Here is a 22,053-nt window from a genome sequence, read left to right on the forward strand (position 1 = left end):
ATATGTATTGTGTGAATGCTATTTATTAATTTTAGGTTTGGAGTTGTGAGGTTCTGTGTTAGATAAGTCGAATTCACTATATGTTGAAAATGGATGAAGTGCGAATTAGTGAGTTGCACTCTTAATTCAATTCATTCAAGTAATTCAGAGCAATCTATCATAGAGGTGGCTATTTTTTGTAAAAAAAGTACGTCTGTGGAATTTCTACGACTATTTTTTTTCTATTTTCACATTTATTCAAAGTCGTGAATGAACATTATTAATATACGCTGGAAAAAATAGCAAACGCAATTGAAATTGCAGGAATTTCTGATTTTAGGACAATAAGGGCTCAGAGCCTTCGCAGTTCTTGCCAGTAGAGTTCCCGCAGTGGCGCGATCTTAGTTTTGGTTCCTTTGGCTGGTCCTCCCAGGATGAAATACAATATCTCTGCTAAACTCAACACGCTGCAGCCCAGGAAGAGGCCACACAGTCCTCCGAGATTACCTTTGCAAAGAAAAGAATTACATTTTTATGACCACATATGACCACCGCATGGCAAACACCTGCTATCACCTGCTCATTCGACATTTGAACTATTATCAATGACTTATTTTATTTAGCCAGTAAAAAGTACCTAATTATAAATAATCAAATGTCATAAAAACATTATTGTTCCATGAATTATTGACACTTCTTCTGAAACTATGAAAAAACAATTAACGTGCCGAAAGCGTTTTAAAAGTATTATCTTGTAACGCCCGGGTTGCTGGCAATGAAATGATAAATATTCCTGTGTGTAATGTTTGCTAACACTGTCGGGTTAAAATGTCTTAAAATTGAAACATATCATAATATATCATATATCCATCCTATCTGTCGTCTCTAAAGTTTTTGAAAAGGTTATTAAACTTAGGCTCACTAAATATCTCTTATCAAACAATTTACTCGCATCCCAACAGTATGGATTCAGAAACCAATCTAACACAAAATGTGCTGCCTTCGATTTTGTATACGCCCTCCAAAAGCATATAGACCAGGGTAAGCATGCTGCAGGCTTATTTATAGATTTAAAAAAGGCATTCGATACGGTTGACCATGGGATACTACTAAAGAAGCTAGAACACCTAGGCATAGTAGGCACTCCCCTGAAGTTACTGTGTAGCTACCTCTCTAATCGACACTGTCAGACCTTTGTTGGAAAAGGGACAAGCAGCATGGGAACGATAAAATGTGGCGTGCCTCAGGGCTCCGTACTTGGACCATTGCTATTTTTAATATACATAAATGATATTGCTAAATGGGGACTTAAGGGTACAATACAACTCTATGCAGATGACACAGTGATTCTTTATCACAATAATGATTTAAACGAACTTGAAAAGGAAATGGAAAGGGATATAGCTTGCCTGGCAAACTGGCTGCGATTAAACAAACTTAGTCTAAACATAAAAAAAAACACATTACATACTGTTTGCAAATAAAAAAATGTAAGTCTTAATATAAGTCTTGATAATAACCGCCTTGAAAGGGTTGATGTTACAAAATATCTTGGCCTTTTCATTGATTCACAACTCACATGGAATCACCAATTTAAACATGTTCTATCCAAAATCACTCCTATAACTGGTGTTTTATATAGACTTCGCGGGTTACTTCCTCCCTCTCTATTAAAATCGATTTACCATGCTATGATTCACTCACATCTAATATATCTCGCCGGAATCTGGGGATTTGCTACAAAAAAAATGATTTCAGAAGTCCAAGTCGTCCAAAATAGAGCCCTGCGAAATATTTTCAGTCTACCTTGGGACACACATGTCAAAGACATCTACAGAAACACCCAAATACTTCCTTTTAATACCATTCCCACTTTTGAAATAACGAAAACTATATTACAAGTAATTCAACACTCGGCACATTCCAACACTACACTCTATTACAATTGCGACGTACACCAACACAACACAAGAAATCACAACAAACTTCATATACCAAAAATCAAATCAACAAAATATGGACTAAGATCCCTAGAATACATAGCTCACACAAAATATAATCAACTACCCAACGAGATCAAATGTGCAAGTCAATGTAAAAAGACCCAAACTAACATGCTCAAACTTCAACTTATTAATGACTATCTGAAATAATAATGTTGTGTATGTCCCATCATATGTCCATTTAATACATACAACTATATGTTTCATGTAATGCGTATCATTCCCGCAATGAGTTTATTAACTCCTGGGAGTACAATGCTTTATATAATATACTATATTCTGTATTGTATACTTTTAATAAAAAAAAAAAAATTAAAAAAAAAAAAAAAAAAAAAAAAATATATATATATATTATTATCATCAAGTTCTCTACTGACACCGATTTCTTATAATTAGCCTACAGTCCCCGGGTCTTCCCATCCTGCTGCAGACTTCTTCCACACAGTCCCGGGGCCTTCCCATCCTGCTGCAGACTTCTTCCACTCAGTCCCCGGGCCTTCCCATCCTGCAGTAGACTTCTTCCACTCAGTCCCCGGGCCTTCCCATCCTGCAGCAGACTTCTTCCACTCAGTCCCCGGACCTTCCCATCCTGCAGTAGACTTCTTCCACTCAGTCCCCGGGCCTTCCAATTCTGCAGCAGACTTCTTCCACTCAGTCACCGGGCCTTCCCATCCTGCAGCAGACTTCTTCCACAAAGTCAGTTCATCTCTTCTTCGGTTGGCCTCTGGGTCGCTTAAAATACTTCTATGTACCACACTCTTGGACATATTATACATTTTGCAAATAATACACTTTAATAGTAATTTATAATTTATTAGGTACACGGATAATCCCTGTCCAACTATTTTTTTTTTGATTTTTTGTTGGCTTTTGTATAAATGTGTACCTTGGTTGAATCAAAATCTCCAAGCCCACGGATTTTTTTTTCAATAATGAATACAAGCAATTAATGTTTAGGTAACTTACTCATCCAATCGTACCAGGAGGAAAGAATGTCGTGATTAAGAAGAACGAATGAATCCTTATCGAAGAAGACGTGCAAAGCGCTGTGGTCCTTGAAAACAATTCCTTTCCTGAAATAGATTCAAAGTACTTATTACATTTTAATAGTGTATCAGGAACTGTTTCTCCAATTTCATTGGGGTTTTGATTAACCTATTGTGTGTCAACATATCATTTTGTATCTTTTAAGATACACCAACTTAAATTGCTCGTTAATACTTCCTTTTTATTTCCGTCATATCTTTTATGATATTCTACTGTGGTGTTAAATTACTGTCAATTATATATTTTATTTTTAAATCGTTTACTGATTGCCGTCTATCGGATAATTACACACAGTTTTAATCACCTCCAAACTGGACTCCTTTCATTTCTACAAGTTTTTAGCAGAGGCCTTTTTTTAAATGCTATAAGTTCACAAATCAGATATTTTTGTAGTTTCTGGCGTATAACATACTTTAAATGTAGGTCAAATTAATATTTAAAATTCAAATTAGAATTCACAGGTTTCCTGATAAACTTTTAGTAATATACCAATAAATTGTTAGGATATCGGAAAATGTGTTCATAAAAATCCTAACTTTTTCGCATTTTGTGAACAAATATTATTAAGACAAATGCAGGTGCACGAACACGTGTTCTGATAATTTTATGAATTTATTAAAAGTTTGTCAGGAAGTGGCCCGCAGTCCCGTTTTTAAGTGGATTACCAATAATTTGAAGAGATTTTTCTCGGTGCGCGATATTCCTCCTAGAGCTAATGATACTCTGATGAAGATAAACCGCAGATACTCAGCATTCCTGACATAAACGCTTTTGGAAACAATCATGTGTAAAAGATTATTGAGAGGGTTCGGACCGAAATCTCTCATGTATAGGTATACTAACTTTAACGGGGCTTTCTCTGAGTCCTTCTCGTTGTTGACGGCATCCGGCTGCAGTTTGACGGAGTACCGCTGTGCCCGGTAGCTGGTGTCGGAGCAGGCCGGCACGCAGTAAGCGCAGGGCGGGCCCTTCTCCACCACCTCGGCCGTCTCGCTGCTCTCCAGGGCCTGGTCTTCCCCGGACCACGCGTTTTCCCAGGTCTCTGATGAATCATACAACCTCATTCTGCAATCACCAGTCTCTATTTTACAGGACTTTAATATGCCATCTGGGCACGGGTCTATCTGTCACTCTTTAAGAACGCCTCATTTGTCTTGCCGCTTTCCAAGATGGTCTTCTCCGGACCACGCATTCTTCTAAGGCTCTGGATTCATAACAAAATACTACCACAATCTTCCGGCGCGTGCGCACGCTGCCGTCTGCGCAGACGGCAGATCAAAATATCAGATCAGGTCAGCCGTCAATCTGTCACCCACATTGTTAAAACATCCCATTCGTCAGGCTGCTTTCCAAAACTCTGGTTTTATTACAAACATAAAATCTCCATCTGCCGTCTGCGCATGCACCGGTCTATCACCCGTCTCTCGTTCATAAATCACATGATCAATACGATACCATATTTGAAATTACCATTAAGGTTTTTTTCAAATAATCCCGCTACTCTCGTTAACGATTTTCCGCAGATCAGTCCACCAGGGACCCCAGGGACCCTGGATTCATTTCAAAATCTTCTTCAACCGTCCACGCACGTTACGACCTCTCACTTGTTTCTCTTCCACACTATCAAAACTAGAACACATTTCGAATAGCCGAAAATATGCTTGCGAAAATAGTAAAAAGGAATATTCCTGTACGATAACTCATACAACAATGGGAATTTACTCCCCCAAACAAATATTGTCTATGGAATAAAGTTAATTAAAATATCTTAGCAGGCCTAAGACATCGATAACAACGGTAAATGCAAAATTTCACTAACAAGATTAAACCCCAACCAATTTCCAAATCGAAAAAAGTGAAATTCGTGTGTAAAATGTGTTTTAGAAAAAAATTATCTTACTCTTCCATTTCCTCAAGCAGCCATTATCAGTGAGATCACAATAACTAGCCAGAGAAGCAGATGGTAAGAAGAACGGGATGCACCCGCAAGAAGTTCTGGAGCTCTTGATCCTACAGCTGACCACGCAGTCGCTGTACGAGTCGTAGATGGAGGTCAGGTCTGTCTCCACCAAGCAGCCCCGCACCAGAAAAGGTAGTTCGTAGATGGCCGCTGACGATGACACCACGGTGGCGTCCATGGTGATGTATTGCTCGGTCTTTGGAGGGACGATCTGTTCGAGGCAACCGCCGCTGGGGACATCGGGGAAGTCTGGTGGGTTGAATATCATCACCTGGAGAAGGAACGCTAACAATACTAGTCTTGATCAAAATTATACCGAATGTATCGGAGTGGTCCCACGCTTTCCCCATGAAGGTATAAGAAAACTGATTGTTTATCTCCTTCGTCGTACACATCTAGATTAAAAAAAGTGGGTGTGTCAAGCCTACGCAAGACAGAAGTGAAACTTCTAGTATTCCTCTCTCTCTATTTTCATTTCATCATCTCTATTTTCTCTCTTAGGTTAGTTTGAAAATTAGAGGTTAAATAATTCAACGACGAAGCATGGATTTGCTTTTTCTAATATTTTCTTATAGATGAATGACGTTCGATTAATGTATAGTTCCAAAAATTTTCAATTTATTCACAAGTATACAATATTACATAAATAACAATATTACAATTAAAAAGTTTTTGACGGTCTCTGTATGCTTTACAACGTTCTGCTGCCGTTTTAGCTTGAGGTTTGGGAGGCTTTAATTCTTTTTTCCGCTGTCTGTACCGCCTGTTGGCCATTGCTTTGATTGTAACGACATTCCTACATCATATTTCACTGTTAATATAATCTCGCCAATATATTAAACAATCCTATTCCAACAATACTACTATATTGTGAAATATTTATCAACTCTTATAGGTTATATTTACCTTATGTTAATGTCATCACTGTGTGAATCAGACTCTCCTCTTCTTTGGTGATTCTCAGGGGATATTTCCTCTTGTGCCACTGATGTGTTCATCACCTCTATCTCGTCACTACTCATTTTTAACACTGAAATTCTGTACCAAACCGTATGAACCACAATCAATTACGTATTTCACTCGTATTACACTCACGACGCAGTATACTAACCAAGCAGCTGATGCTTGGCGTGGCGCAGTTCGCTGGTGTCTGAGAGAGAGGAAAGAAGAGAAGAGAGAGAACGTTCGTGAGCGGCTCCCCCACCTCAACAAGCGCATATGGTGAGAGAGGGACAGTGAACGGTGAGCGGTGGTGGGGGTACCCGCATTTTCGTGTCGATCCTGACTCGGTTTTACTCCGTCCCCGAAAATCCATTACGCGCCTAAAGAAGTTTCACTTCAAAAAGTTGAACTAAAAAAAATTAAACATTCAAAGCAAAGTTCTGCAAGTCACGGAGTTACGGAGAGGCATACCCGAAATTAGTATTTTTATAATTATATCAAAATTTTGATTTTGAAATTTCATAAATACAGTGTTTTCCAATAAGAGGTGTTATTTTGATATTCAAAGAAATATGCCATTTTTTAATATAAATAATCGAATGTTTATTTAATTATAAAGAAGAAAGTATGCCGTTAATAGTGAAAAATAACACCAGTCAAATGACCACCACGACCACGCCTACAGGACCATATCCTTTTCATGAAATTTTCTATAACCAAATCGCAAAGTGACTGCCTTATGTCCTCGATAGCCTCACGAATTCCATCTTTGAGGTCTTGAATCGACGCTGAACTGTTGGCGTAGACCTTCTCTTTCACGTGGCCCCAAAGGAAGAAGTCGCAAGGTGTTAAATCACAAGATGTCAGTGGCCAATTGTGATCACCTCTTCGAGAGATAACCCGGTCCGGAAACTTTTCCCTTCATCATAAAGAAGCTTGTAGAATATTTTAATGACGTCATTTAGCGGTAGTGAATAGTTAAGAGGAACCTACAAGCCAAAAATGTGTATATTCTTGGTATACCTTACATATATTGTAGGTATTAAAATCGTTTGACAAACGGAGTCTAGAAACGTTCAATTTCGAGCACAAAACTGTTTTTTTATTTATTTTGTAAATAATTTTATAAGAAAGCAAAAAGTTAATCAAGTGAATCTACCACAGATAATCTAAACTATAGTATTGTATTTTTTTGTTGTATTAAGTTGTTTCCTTTACGAGTTCATACATTTCTATTGAAAAAAAAATTTTTAGTAGCTTACATTTATATATTTTATTGAGTAATTTATTTTTTATGTGTATTCTACTCAAGCGAAACAATAAGAAAACCTTCAATTTATCTAAAGCATATTTTTTGGTATTCATAATGTGCACCAATTCGTTATAAAGATTAATCAAAATAGTGATTCAGCATTAGTAATCGCGCAACTGAAACATCTGTTACTGCTTCCCCGAGTTCCATATTGAATAATAACTGTCCATAAGCCTACAAATCAAAAAAATTCCATACCTTTATTCCCAAATTGGGCATTCTGGTAAACAGGTAATCTTCCAGTTGGGGGTTCATTAAAACGGAGAGTCCTCTGTCCTGTCCAGTCACCCCCATGATTCGCTCCCTTGTTGAGGAGTTGCTCCTAAAATAGAATTCTATTAACTGCACTGTACTGTTTCAAAAATAAGCCACTTACATCACATTAAAAAAATCTATATTTGGTGTAATACTTTAATTTTTTATCGTATTTTTGAAACCGAGCGATTTTTTGAAAAATTCCGTGAAATCGTTCCATTTTTTCATAGGACCGGGCATAATTTTTTTATAGTTACGAAAAAAATGTAGCCAAAAATCAGTTTAAAATTAAATTTAAAAAAAAAATACCAGCTGCTTAGCCGGAAGCACGTCAAGAACGTACGAACTTCATGTCATAATATTTGACAAAATTCTGACAAGGACGGGTTCTATGTTGTGTTTTATTTAAACGAGGATTTATTAACTACCGCAGGGAAAGAGATCATAAATAACTAAAGATTTTATTATTTTTTTTTTAAGAAAGACAAACATTCCAGGGTTACAAATAACCTGACAATATTTGAAAATCTCCTACTACCACCACAGTAAGACGAAAAAGTTGCTCGTGTTACGATGGAGGACTTTCCAGCGAGGGATTGAACACACAACGCCTGGGTGGGACCCAAACGCGATCGCTACGCAGCCCCAGACCGGTTATAGTTTATACCTGTATAGTTTCTTTGTGCAAAAATACTGCTATTGAAAAAAGGTTTTGTTGTACCGAGAAATGAAGTCCTCAGAAGCAGTGGCGGCTCTCGTAACTTTTGGGTGTACTAGAGTGCTAATATATTTTTAAAAAATGGCATTTTTGATGTTGTTGTAGTCGAAAAGGTTTTTTTATTTAATTTCTATATGCTGAAATTTCCTGAAAACCTCTCCAAAAAAAACGGAATTGTTGAAAAAAAATCGTTTAGAACTAAACGATACCCATAATGTCGATTTTTCCAACTTAGCACTCTATTACACTCAAAAGTCACCAGCCGTCATTGGTCAGAAGGTATATGCTAAGATTGTCATCATGAATGAATCTATTCTCGGCAAATTGTCAGACTGACCAAAATAAATTTCAACCACTTTTCAAATGATTGGATTATTTTATAATTTCGTAAAACAATGCATGAAGGCACAAGTTAGGTGAAAATGATATCAATAATGTCACATGCAAAACGCAAAGTCAATGGAAGGTCAGTGTTACCGTATTAAAACAAAATCGGTGCTGAATTTTATTTAAATAATAAAGAATCTTAAAGCTAGCATTTTTATATAGAGAGGTCAAGAACTATAAAAATGGACTTGTTTATTTAAAAAACTATTTGTTTCAATTTTTTTTGGTAACATTTTCAAAATCTTTCGTGATTATAAAATGCATGCAAGTGGCCTATTTCTGGTATTATTTTTATATTGGTCAAATTACATTCAGTTATGGAATGCTCGGATTGCATAATCAAACTAAAATATTTATGTATAAAAAGATATAAATCTTACAGTTCTAGTTTAGTTATACACGGTGTCCGGAAACTCGTAGTACAAGCGGGAAACTGGAGAATCTACACCACATGGAGAACCCAAAAAAACATAAAGTTTTTTGATTTGAGCATTTTCAAAAAAAAAAAAAAAACCAAAAAAAAATATTTTTCGGCTATTTTAGGGTTAAAGTTTTTTCTGGTGTTTAGGGTTGAATAACAGATGTTTTAACCCTGCAGAGAAGAAATATTTTATGATTACACCGGGTTAAATGAAGGTTGATTTCAAAATAATGCTTCAAATCCGAGTTTCTTCATTTGTTTTACTTTCAAATAGTTTTGATTAGTTGGGTACTTTGATCTTCAGTAATAATTTATAAGAATTTGATTAAAAAAAAAAAAAAAAAAAAAATCAACTTCAAACTCGATTTACTCGATAACGAAAGCTCAAATAAAAAAAATATATACTACAAAATCGACTCCAAATGTGATGTAGATTCACCAGTTTCCCGCTTGTACTACGAGTTTCCGGACACCCTGTATATTTGAATATTGTGTCTCGAGGCAGTATTTATGTGCATAATAAATCTTCATTATTTATACTTAAAGTAATTGTCGTCATCCCGAATGTAGTTGAATGTGCAGCAATACCCCTCTGACGTTTTGTGCAAAGCAAACAGTTCGGAGCAATTTCTTACTTCGTTCCTCCAAAGACATCGCACCAATAACTCTTCACAATCTGGAGCTAACTGCAAAAAGAGCCTTTTTATTATTAATAATCTTGTTTTGATTTCACTCCTCAACACAGTTTCAGGTTCTTTATTTCACGAGGCTACATGGAAGCAGTCTTTGACTGACATAAAACAAATATGATTTTTTATGTAATTAATTATTAAAGGGTCATTCCGCCGTTTCGTTCAAATTTGCCTGTTTCCGCGGATTTTTTTTTTTTTGCCTTTTTACTATATATTTTTATAGAAATGGGTTCCCGTACCTATCAGATGTATAAAAGTGAAAAGGGCACCTTTGTGCGACACTTGGATTCGAAGAAAATTGATGGAAGGTAATGAAGGTGTGGATGGTAATGAAAAACTGTTGGATGGTAATTTAAACATTTGGATGGTAATGAAGTTTGGTAATGAAATATTAATAGATGGTAGTGAACATGTTTAAGGTTCTTAAAATGTCTGTGAATAATGAAATTTGAATAGAAATTGAATAATAAAATAGATTTCAAATCATGCTAAGTATCATTTGACGTGGTGAGCGGATTAGGAAAAAGAAGAAAAACCTATTATAGTGAAAAACTAAATGCTTTATTCAGACTTTTGAACATTGGAGACAAGAAATACATTTTTTCATACGTAATCAGTTCTGCTTACTTATGCTTTTGCAATATCTGTATGAATAGATGGCGAATCAGATAAGAAGTGAATCGTTGCAAGCGATGGAACCAAATCCTGCGCCATATTCAGAACAGGTACTAGATGTGCCCATATAGCTGAAGCATCATGATTGAGGCACCGACTCATCGTGCAAAATGATTTGGTTGAAGGAAGACCCGTCTGGCTGTCTACATAGTAAAGTACTCCTGTATGAAGAGAGACTTGTCCTCGGCTGCCACCAAAATGAAAGGACTGAATTTCTTCATGGTATTTCAACCAATAGTTCTCGCTAAAATCAACATGTATGAGAACCTCCGTGTCTGTCAGATTATCTTTCAATTCTCTGATAGCGGAGTACTGCATTACGATGTTTCGTGTGTGTTTTAAGAAAACATCCATGGTGGCATCTAACTTTTCGATTATTTTACGAGGGTTGTCCTCGAGCTTCTTTTTAGTTGTTATGGTTTTCATTTTCTGGATTCCATCCTTTCCCCTGTAGGTTTGTTTTTCTATTGTCCACTCATAGTAGTTAATGTTTGTGCTGTTATTAAATTCTCCGTAATTCAATGTTTTATTTTTGCATGAACTACATGATCTTTCTAGACATTCTTTATTATTAGTATCGCAACACAGGCTTTTCAATACTTCTGTCGCTGATCCTTCTACAATTATCTTTGCTTTCTTCAGAGCTTTAATGAGAAGATCAACGTTACAGTGAAGTTTGCATTGGCAAGTGTCTCGTTCTTTTTTGGGGAAAACAGTCCAGTAGGGTCTATATTTACAAAAAGTCGAATAGCTGATTTTTTGTTGTTCTTTGCAGAATTTGCCGTGGAGGTTTTTGAAGTTATCTGTAATATATCTTTTCTGTTTTTTTAAACCTTTGCGTTTCACAAATTCTTTTTTTCCGGGAGCTACCCGGCTATTTACATCTTCTTCAAAAAAATCTTGTATCTTCCGTTTTATTTCATTTGTTTTGTTATTCTTGTTTTCAGCTAAAGTCTTTCTGATTTGAAAGGGAACTTTACTGAGTACTTTATATTTCTTTAGCTTGTTCTTGTCTCTCAGTATTTCATTCGCAAACTGTCTTTTCTCTGTTTTTTTTAAAGCCTTGTATTTTTCATTTAATCCTCGAGACAGCGATTCACTGAACAACAATTTCTTTTTTACATCTTCGACTTTATTCATTGGGATGTATTTAACTATGTCGTTTACTTTTTTCTCTACTGTATCTTCGATTGGTCTATTTACGTTTTGTAGCTGCAACGCCTTCAATTTCTTTTGTTCGTTTCTTTTCTCGTTCCTGAGTTTGCTTATCTGGTCCTGTAACGTCTTAATGATTTTCAATGATCTATACCTCAATTTTCTAACATTCGTTAGACCACGCACATTTTTTTTTAATGATTTGTTGTTCATTCTCGACTGCGAGAGGGTCAGGATCTAGAGTATTTTGCACATTATTGGGTACTTCCTTGACATTTTCATGAATTGGAGGCATATTTTCTACTGTAATCGTTTCTATTTTACGCTGCTCCTCTTTTTTCTTCCAATAATTTACAGAGTTCTTTCGTCATCTTCGTCTTTGCTCTCTCTGGGCTCTTTCACTCATATCTTCAATGCTGCAAATCTTTTTTTGCGCTTTTCGCATTAAGTATCTTTTTTTTCTTTCGCTTTCTGAAGACTGTACAGTTCCGGATTGTTTTTAATCTCAGCATATTTTTGTTGCTTACGCAGCCTGTCCTTGGATAACTTTTCTTCTTTTTTCAGTTTTTTATTTAACTTTGCCATTGTGGATTATGGTGTTTAGCCTGTAACAAATAATAAAGAAAAATTATCATAAGTATCGGATCAAGTGAGAAGTTGAATAACAAATATGGATAATTTCAATTTCGTTACTTTTACAGGAGAGCCCAAAAATTGTTACACTACTTTTATATCTTTGTTTAATATTTTTTTCCCTAAATGATTTAAAATCTAACAGTAATGATATGGTTTTTTAATCAAGAAATTTGCGTTGGACTCTTAATAATGCCCTTTATATAGATTTTTGTTAAAATCTGGATTTGTTTAGAAACTTGAAATTTTGTAAAAATTCATCTGTTTTAATAGACAACTGAAGTAATGAAGATAAGTAATGAAAATAATTGTGACTGTAGGGGAATAGTTAAACCATTTGTTTTATATATTATTCGTTTACATTTGAATAATTATAATTATATCATTGAATAAAAAAATCGATTTTCAAATAAAAATTCGCAGGGTAAATTTTAACAGATTGTTTTTCCATATCAGTAAATAGATAAAACGAAAATATGTATTTCACCAAAACTGAAATTGTCCGACGCTAGAACGCAAGAAACTGCTTTTATTGATAATATTAACTTTTATGAACCCCCAAACATGGTCCCAGATGCACGTAAAAATAACCCTTACAAATTTATCACTACCCTCCACACCTCTAAATTACCATCCGGCAAAAAATTTTACGATACGGAAGGTAATGAGACGGAGGGTAATGAGGTTTTGACAATCTTTCCTTAATAACTCGCTTAATAATGACATTACAAATCTTTATGTTTCAATAAAAAATAGTCCGACTAATTATAGTTTATAGGTTCATGATTCGAATTTTTAAAACATGTACTTACTTTAAAAAATGCTGGAAGGTAATGATGCCTGGTCGGTGACAAAGTCGTTTTCGAGCACGGAGATCGCAGATATTTCTTTATTCAGCGACGCACGTCCTCCCCCGTCCAGATATAGCGGTACACTGATTAGTAACGGAGGCGCGGGGTGGGGTACAGCTGACGAACAGTGACAAACACGGTCACAATTTTAATTACCGCTTTGGCGGAAGACGACAGCGATTTTTTCTGGACAAAAACAAAATCTCAATTCTTTCTATGATACAGTAACTTTAAAAATAAATTAAACACCAATAAATATGCAAAATTAGTTGTACATTCAGGTCGATTAATGAATGTAGTGATTTTACTAGTGTAAAATGTTCTTATTTATTGATCAATTTACCGGTCCCTCATTTACACGGGGAAGGTAATGAGATTTTAGCATGTTTTTTGTATACCATAAAGTTATTAAGTAACAAATGCCTAATCCGGTAAATACTACTTTTTCCTTTTTTAAATAACTACATTTTCCAATAAAACTTTCTTGAAAAACATTATTTTTCATATGACTTTTTTGCAAGAACATGCGATTTGAAAGAAACGGCGGAATGACCCTAAACCATTTAACAGAATATCTGATTGCAAATATGCATACTTCGGTGAGCGCAGAATTCACAACAAAAAAGAGAAATTTTGCAACATTTTGAAGTAGTTATGTCGTGCGATAAAATTATATCCTTTCTTTCTTGCTTTTTTTTTCAAAAAGTCAAACATTCCCGGGTTACGAATAACCTGACAATATTTGAAAATCTCTCACTACCACCACCGAAAATATTACTTGACTTAGCCAGCCGAGGAATTGAACGCACTACGCCTGGGTGGGACCCAAACGCGATGTCAACTTAGCCACTGACCGGTCCTTGATATAATTATTTGCAAAACTTTGTACCCCAACGCCATTCCCCATCTTTCGTGATGTGAACCTTTAAACAGGGAACGAACCAAAAATATTTTGATATTAACATAATAAAACCACTTTATTCGTGTTAATGAACACATATATTTCCATGTTAATGATTTATTAATTAAACAGTGATATAGTATCATTTATCATCATCCATTGGTTTTAATCATTTACAATTGCCTGTGTTAACTCTTGACAGGCCAAGATGCCAAACAAAACGTCTGTAACCAAGTAGGTCTTCCGACGAGCCCGTGCATTTGTCTGTCTTATGGGCTTTTAAACTATAGAAATCCCAATTATTCAGTCAATTATTAAAGGTAACTTATGTATTTGCGCAGGAATACGTAAAACACTAAAATCAAATGTCAAGTATTTGTATTTAAGCTAATATAAGGAGGATAGTAATTTTGGGTACTACCTACTCCCCCACTTGGCTGCGGGATAGTTAATAATTAGTTCAAAGTAAGTGTCGAAAGTTTTCTTACGCTTCGCATCAGATTTTCCAAGTTGTAGGGAAATAGCAAGTTGTGGATGACTTCCAGTTCATCATTGGGGGCATCCACAAAATCAAACGTCAGTCCCAAATATCCGAGAAGAAATACCAACTCAGATTCAGTGTATTCAGAATGGCCGTTGGCAATACTAGAAAAATATCCTCAATCAATAACTGCGTAAAATAACCCTTGTGAATATTAATATAAGGACGGGTTGTTTCAAGTTCTGTGAAAGTTATTTTCAAGTTCTGTTATGATTTCAGTTCTATCAAGCAACTAACCTATTGTTATATAATAACATAACTTGAATAAGACTTTCACAGAACCCGGAAATGAACGTTGAAATTTGATGAATTGTTTCACAGAATTTGAACAATTCATCAAATTTCACAGTTGATTTTCAAGTTCTTTGAAGGTTCTATTCAAGTTTTGTTATCATTTCAGTTTTGTGAAACAACTGGCCAGTAGCAAGAAAACAACTGGCAGAGTCAAGTTTGACTCTCAGAAGCTGAGAGCAACTGCGCAGGGGCCCGCACATACTGCAGATAGTACAAAACTGCTGACCCTGTACAAATCGTAAGTGCACCACCCACTGTTGAATTTGGCAGCCACTTCTGGTATGGAGCCCTTCTCTGGAATCCTGAATGGTTAAGGTAAAGTCTTGAGGTTGTAAATTCTAGAGTACCTGACAACTGGGTGCATTTTTAATGTGGAAATAATATTATTGTATTGCAATAAGAATTTCTTTCACTTGATCGGGCCATATCTTCTCCGGCGTCTTCAACCTCTTCTTCAAGCTTTAACTTCCAAGTCAAACATTCTCCTTACACCTCTTTCTCTGTTCATCATTTGCGTCTCATTTTACCACAAATAATTATTTGATTCATGTCTTCCTCGGGCATCTCCGAGTTTATCTACCATTCACTTCATGTAGTACTATGAAATCCACGTTGTTACCGTTAAACAAACTACTTTACGACGACCTTAATCAACTTCGCATCTCGTTCCAGTGCACAGATAATACATTAAGTCTTCTTCTAGAATGTACCCGACTACTTTTACCATTCAAATCACTCTTTAAACACTCTTGATTCTAATCAGAGCATAAAATACAAAAATAACGAAATTTTCATAGTAATCGGTCCAATAGTTTAAGGCTTTAAGGGACTAAGTCTATAAGGGACAAACAAAGAAACATTCAGGAACAACTTTATCTTTTAAGCTTATTTGAAGGTTGTACCCATCAATGTAATATATCTTTGTAGAAGAAGATAATACTGATAAATCTAAACAAAACATGAAACAGAATAAGACACAGAAAAATAAAAAGATAACAGTCACAACTAGGAATTGCACCCAGGATTTCTTGTCAACCGGGACAGGAACCTCAAACAACTGGACCAATAAAATATGATGCTTAATTAGTAGGTCCCAATGGTCGAGTGATTTGAGACGCCTGTCTAGATAAAACAAGAGATCCTGGGTTTAATTCCTAATTAAGACTTTTATTTTTCTGTTTCATGTTTCGTAAAGATTTATTAGCATTATCTTCTTTTTCAATGATAATGAAACAATCATTTATAAATATAATATATATAAATAGATGGATATAAGAGAAAATTAGCAGCACACTTTTTGTATGCGAGGTCTACTGTTCACAGAACTATCTACTAGATTACTTTTAACCTACATTTGTTTAGCCAGATTACCAACTTTCCTCTTGCTCAATTTGTTGACGGAGCAGAGTGCCAATCCAGGGTAGGGAACGTCGCTGACCGAGATCCCGTCGGGGTTGCGCGAGGTGGCCGTCAGGCTGGCCTTGGTGGCAGCCACCCAGACCACGTAGCCAGTGGCCACCATGGCGCAGATGTGGACGCACCACCACACCAACCTAAGAACAAATTAATAACACTAGAACTTTGCCTAGGGGGGTATAACTCCGATTGAAAATTGGAACCGAAATATTCTGACGCCGTCGTATGATTGACTAACTGTAGCCACAAATGAAAAACTCTGATTCTATGGAATAAACTTTCAGAGTTTTTCATTGGTGTATAGTATAATAACAAGACTATTTGCTGAGTTTCACCTATATCGGATGGGGGAGAGTGGGGCGTGTTGTGACTAAATTACAAAACTGAGTGTAGTAGAAAAATCTTTAATGAAATCAATGGTTTGACATTTTAATGGAAACAAATAACTTTTTGGCTACATTATTTTGGTATTATTAACCTTGTTAACATACCAATTAAGTGACAAAATATTATTTTACAAAATATGGAATAATAACACGCCCCACCCGTGGGGCTAGTTGAGACGGGGGTGGGGCGTGTTGAGACGAACAAATAATTCAGTAATAGCATAAGGTAGTTACGAAATAAAATTGGTAAAAACGAAAGTCCCGATAATATATTATTATCAGTTAAATAAAAGTGGTTTTAGTATACCTCCAATGTAATAAAAAAATAAAAACATTTAAAATAAATCTCAGTCAGTCAATCAAAAGTCGCAGATGAAGTCAGGAATGTATTCATCCACTCCGGCACATAACTCATGACACCATTTATGACATTTTATGGACCTCACCCATCTTTCACCAGAAATATCATTAGAATAGGGGTTACGACAAAATATACATTGCTCTTCTTCGTTTGCATCGCTGTCGTCAGTTTCCATAAGTGGTAGCTCCTCTTCAGTTTCACTGGATGATGTGGACACAAAATTCGTTTTTTTGCGTCTAAAATATTTTTTTTATATAGTTCTATTTTTGACAACACCTTTGTTTTATTGGGTGCTTGTTTTTTTTTAGTTAGTTTTGTATATACGCTTTTTAAAAAAAAAATTCTCTTTATTTTCTTTTCTTAGTTTGTCTTCTAATTTTATTTTTTTCTTTGTAGGGGTGTCCGTTAAAATTGCGCTCGTAAGTTTTTTACGATTTGGAAAGTTCTTTCTTGGTTGAGCTTTGGGTAATGGCCGGATTTGTTCTGGCGTTTTCTGACACATAGGTTTAATGGTTCCGCTAGTTGATGGTTGAGGGTCCAACAATTTTTCTTCAATTTCTGCATTCGTTAGGTCTTGCAATGGTGTTCTTGTGAGATCAGCAGCAGAGGAGTCTGTCAAAGGCACCTCAGCACGATTTGTAACTTCCGATGGAAGAAAGTCTTCATCTATGAAAATATCCCTATTAAACGGGAAAATTCCACTTGAATTAAATCCTGCCATTATATTATTTGGCGTGATAGCAAGCGGAAGAGTTTTTTTGATAATGCCAGGCAGATTATATATTGTCATGGTCCGCCCTGGATGTTCTTTCATCCAACCATCCGCACCATTATTAAAGTATCGTTTAAAAGGTCCATAGACCGACCTGTCTAGGGGCTGCAACTTGTGCATTGTGTGAGGTGGGAATGATAATTGATGTACACCATTGTCTTTGCAGTAGTTTAATACTGCTATCGATAAATGGGACGAATGGTTGTCAAGAAGTAGCGAAACGGGCTTTTCTTTGGTACACCGAATTTGCTTTGTAAAGTGCTGGATGAAAAGTAAAAAGTTCTCATCTGTTATCCAACCACTTGGATAAGCAGCTCAAATACATCCAGGTGGTCCATCAGAAATGAACTGATTTTTAAAATACTTTTGTGAAAATACTAAGAGTGGTGGAACAGAATTTCCACTAGCACTAACTGCAATCAGCATCGTAATGAGCGTGCCTCTTTCTGCTGATGTTACTACTCCAACTTGCCGTGCCCCTTTCACAGCTAATATTTTTGTTGGCTTCTGCACTGTCGTTACACCTGTTTCGTCAAAATTCCAAATATCTTGGCATTCAAACTTAAACCTATCAAGAATATTAGATAGGTTATCATAAAATAAACCCACATTTTGCTTATTAAAGCTAGTGGCACGACTCAAACTCGTGGCTTCTGGTGCACGGATAGACAAATTTGCATTTCTTTTCATAAAGCTGATTAACCAATCTTTTGTAGCGCTTTGAGTTTTCTTCCAATTTTCCGGAATTTTCGTTACATTTTGGAACGCATACTCATACGCAAGCTTTTTTGCATCAGTTGTATTAAGCCCATAATAAACTTTGCTGCATTTTGCGGTGTAATCTGCAAGTTCTTTTTCCTGTGCATGAGTAAAAACTTGACCAGGATTGGAAAATCCCACCTTACAATTTGTAAGAGGACTAGCTTTTTTCCTTTCGATGAACCGCTTTAGTGTCATATGATTAATTCCAAAAGATACTGCAGCTTTTCGAAGTGACACGTTTGTAGTAATGATTTCAGCTGCAGCTTGTTCATAAACGTTTTCTGGAATTTCCCCTCTATTCGTCTTTTTTTATATTTTCGGACCATTTTGCAAGACTGAAAAAAAAATTACAAATAGGCACAAAAAGGAAATGTATCTAGGTAATAATGGTACATATATACATTCATATTATGTTAAAAAAACATACGCCTGTTTACATAACACATATTGTATCAATGCATATTTTATATAAACGTAAAAAAAACTAAATTCTAGCGGCGAGTTATGTCTGCCTCAACTCGCCCCCGCCTTGATGTAAGAACTCGCCCCACCCGACGATTTTACATAAAAATGGCCATGCAAGTAAACATACTTGACGTACGCATTTCATTTATAACTAATAACACAGTCAAAAGATACAGTTTGTGGAGAAAAAAACATATAACGACTTACCGAGTGTTAGCAGGTTGGCAGACGACTTCGAAAATTTCTTGAAAAAGTTCGTTTAGTACTTAAAAATCTTACTTTGTCGTATAACTTTAATTCTATCGACCACACGGCACCACCGTTTTGACAGAAACTGGCGGTGCGGGGTTCACACGAAACGGCGCGATGCGCGCGCAGCAAAGTCAACTAGCGGGAATTTTAAACGCGATGTCTCAACACGCCCCCGTCTCAACGCGCCTCACCCTCCCCTACGGATGTGGGTTAATTTCCACTTTCGATATTCCATTTCATTAATTCATTAATTTATTCATTAAATCAAGAAAACAAAATCTAAATTCAAATAGATGTTTTTAAACAGTGTAGTGAGTGTAAATTGTTGAAATCATAGAGTATCAATATGAAGACTAGCGTTTTGCTTGCTACACCTAAATTTTAAATCATTAAAATATATTATTATTCCCAAATGTAAATTCATACTTTTATGCTTGCATAGTCAGTTTTAGTTATTTTTTTCTTTAATGATCCGTTATTTTAAATATGAGTTGATGGGCAGGTACCTACTTACTTACTATACGGAAAAGTTAAGGTTAAAAGTTAAAAAGTGAAGTGTATTGTGAGTATATCCGAGTTCCACAGTACATTGAACCTAGTTACAGACGCACAGTCAAAATTAGTAATTAGGTTTGGATATTGTTGTTCGTTTGCAGACCACCAGTTGTAAGAGTTTGCCTTACGATCGAGACGAGCACTTTTTAAATAAAAATCTATCTCTATCTAATAAATCTTGAATTGCAATCTAATCTATCTTGAATTGACAATGCGCGGGACTTCTACCAAATATTCGGCGATTCGGCCGAGTATTCGGTATTCGATGCATATTTAGTTAAAACCCTCGTCCTCAGTCTTTCTTTTGTGTGAATTAATAATTAAAAGGCTAAATGCAAAACTTACTTCTCTTCCCATTGCAATGTACCATCTGCAAGGTATCCATAACAGTTGATGGATGAGTTCTGCAGATAGTTGTGTGTTCTGGCTTTACTCTTCCTGTTAATTGCCTCTTTTATGATCATCCAGCGGTGAGAGATTTCCTTTACTGTTGGAAGGACCTTATCCTTTTCCTGATTCCTGGACTTATTCCATGCTTTCTCCATTTTCTCTGCATTTTTCCTCTTCGGCATTATAAATATATATAACTTTTTCTTTTAAGCTGACTAAATTACTAAGTTATTTTCAGAGAAAAGATGAAAACTCAATCTTCCCTGTAACGAAGAGTAGCGACTCCTTTCCAACGACTGAAGTATTATAAAAGGTTCCTAATGGTGTTCAAGCAAACTGTTGTGACAACCAAGTAGAATAATGTATGGTCGATTGGATATCCTGTTTTAGTGTACATCGAAAAAGGATATCCGGTTAGTACAAACATCCGCTTATATTAAATTAAAATCAATAATTCGTTGAGTCACCTCCGGGCGACTTTTATCGAGGACTAGTATTGAATTGATTGGAAAGAGAATAGCGTTATTCTCTTTCGAAACAAATCAATGTTTGTTGTTAAAAGAAATTACCTGTTTTACACGCATGCTTATCATATATTTATTGAAATTAATTTAATAAAAAATTATAGAAAAAGTCGAGGTGACAACATGCTGATAATTAATTTAAACAGGTGCTCTTCTTTTTTGCATGTGTTTTTATTAAGCATATCTATTCAATAATAATAAGATTTGGAATAATGTTCACACATCATCTTTTAAAAATTATTTTCTTTTTGAATATACTAACTCCTTCCATAAACATGAGCTCCTGGAGCTCACCTTATGGGGTAGTAGAATAATTAGGAAAAAACCCATTTATTTTGCATAATGTTATAATTTTGAAATCTTGTTGTATTTTGTAATAAATAAATAATCATAATATGTTGCCTACAAAGCAGAGATTTGAAGCAGAAACAACTCTTGAACGTATTGTTATGCTTATTATCTTGACTCTAAAAACAATTCATTGGAAAACTGTTTTGGTGTCCCACAAAAAACTCAACCAGTGAGTTCTGAATGTTTAGGCAGATCAACGCAACTATTATAATTTTAAATATGAATTTACTGTTACAAATTCTGACTAAACGTTATTATTGGTTCGTTGTGTATTATCAAAAAAAAACAAAAACGGGTAAAACCAAGATGAACTATAAATATAGGTCACCATTATCGGTCATCACGTCAGAAGACAAGGTCTCCTGTCTAGATTAGCGGAATGATTTCATAAAACCAATAGATTTTGATTCAATGATCAATCAAAATAATGTGAGGTACTTACACGTCACGTAACCAGGTCAAGAATGGTCAACTTCTTGTGTACGTGATATTGTTCTATGCTCAATTCATTTCATGCAATTCAATGCAATGGTTGTGCAACTTTTTCCTCTCCTATGAAGAAATGTATATACGGATTATATTTTTAATCAACGTGAATGTTTCGATAAATACATCAATAAAATCCAATAAAAAGTTAATCAATTTTTATTATTTTGTGCTCAATAAATAATAATGCTAGCAAATGAACCATTAAATCAAATTTAAAATTGTAAGATTCTAGAGTTCCCAAAGACGTCTGATGGACAGGACATGTAGAAATAATGCTAGATGACCGGACGCCAAATAACCATGACAAAGTGGCTACCCGGTGAAAGCGATCCATGATGACTCAACACGTAGACAATTTAACAAACAAAGAAAGTGATATAGAGTCATTAAAAGCGATGAAAAACATTAACATTTAGTTTTGGTTTCATCATTTTTCATGACTTTATTTCACTTTTTTAAGGTGTGTTGAATTGTAATTTTGATAAGTTATTCGGTCACCACAAATGCTCTATACTTTCCGATTTCTGGCCATTCGCCTCTAGTCCTCAGACCTTCCCATCCGGA

The 22,053-nt window shown here is 35.5% G+C and overlaps 2 protein-coding genes across 2 annotated transcripts; both read right to left on the reverse strand.

Annotated features, from left to right (window-relative positions):
• Positions 1 to 331: 331 nt before the first annotated feature.
• LOC149420504 (sodium channel protein Nach-like) lies at positions 332 to 20,280 on the reverse strand. The gene is made up of 9 exons (XM_089636374.1): positions 20,081 to 20,280; positions 16,119 to 16,319; positions 14,420 to 14,576; positions 9,565 to 9,710; positions 7,442 to 7,595; positions 4,930 to 5,260; positions 3,873 to 4,071; positions 2,949 to 3,055; positions 332 to 486 (listed from the first exon to the last, which is right to left on the reverse strand). Exons 1-9 carry the CDS (start codon positions 20,278 to 20,280, stop codon positions 332 to 334), a joined length of 1,650 nt encoding a protein of 549 aa, XP_089492500.1.
• On the reverse strand, positions 10,344 to 13,102 carry LOC149420505 (uncharacterized). The gene is made up of 2 exons (XM_089636299.1): positions 12,992 to 13,102; positions 10,344 to 12,151 (listed from the first exon to the last, which is right to left on the reverse strand). Exon 2 carries the CDS (start codon positions 11,757 to 11,759, stop codon positions 10,344 to 10,346), a length of 1,416 nt encoding a protein of 471 aa, XP_089492425.1. The 5' UTR covers positions 11,760 to 12,151; positions 12,992 to 13,102.
• Positions 20,281 to 22,053: the final 1,773 nt, after the last annotated feature.

This window comes from Hesperophylax consimilis, chromosome 10 (assembly GCF_061612785.1).
Source record: "Hesperophylax consimilis isolate HC1 chromosome 10, BYU_Hcon_1.0, whole genome shotgun sequence".
In the NCBI taxonomy this organism is placed as follows: Eukaryota; Metazoa; Arthropoda; class Insecta; order Trichoptera; family Limnephilidae; genus Hesperophylax; species Hesperophylax consimilis.

Bases quoted from the DNA above. Each gene is read 5' to 3' on its own strand.
- LOC149420504 (XM_089636374.1), bottom strand. From the start codon at position 20,280: ATGGAGAAAGCATGGAATAAGTCCAGGAATCAGGAAAAGGATAAGGTC. The intron at 14,577-16,118 runs GTAGGTTAAAAG...ATATTTTTCTAG, and splicing joins GGTAATCTGGCTAAACAAAT to TATTGCCAACGGCCATTCTG. The intron at 4,072-4,929 runs GTAAGATAATTT...ATGATTCATCAG, and splicing joins CTGCTTGAGGAAATGGAAGA to AGACCTGGGAAAACGCGTGG.
- LOC149420505 (XM_089636299.1), bottom strand. From the start codon at position 11,759: ATGAACAACAAATCATTAAAAAAAAATGTGCGTGGTCTAACGAATGTT.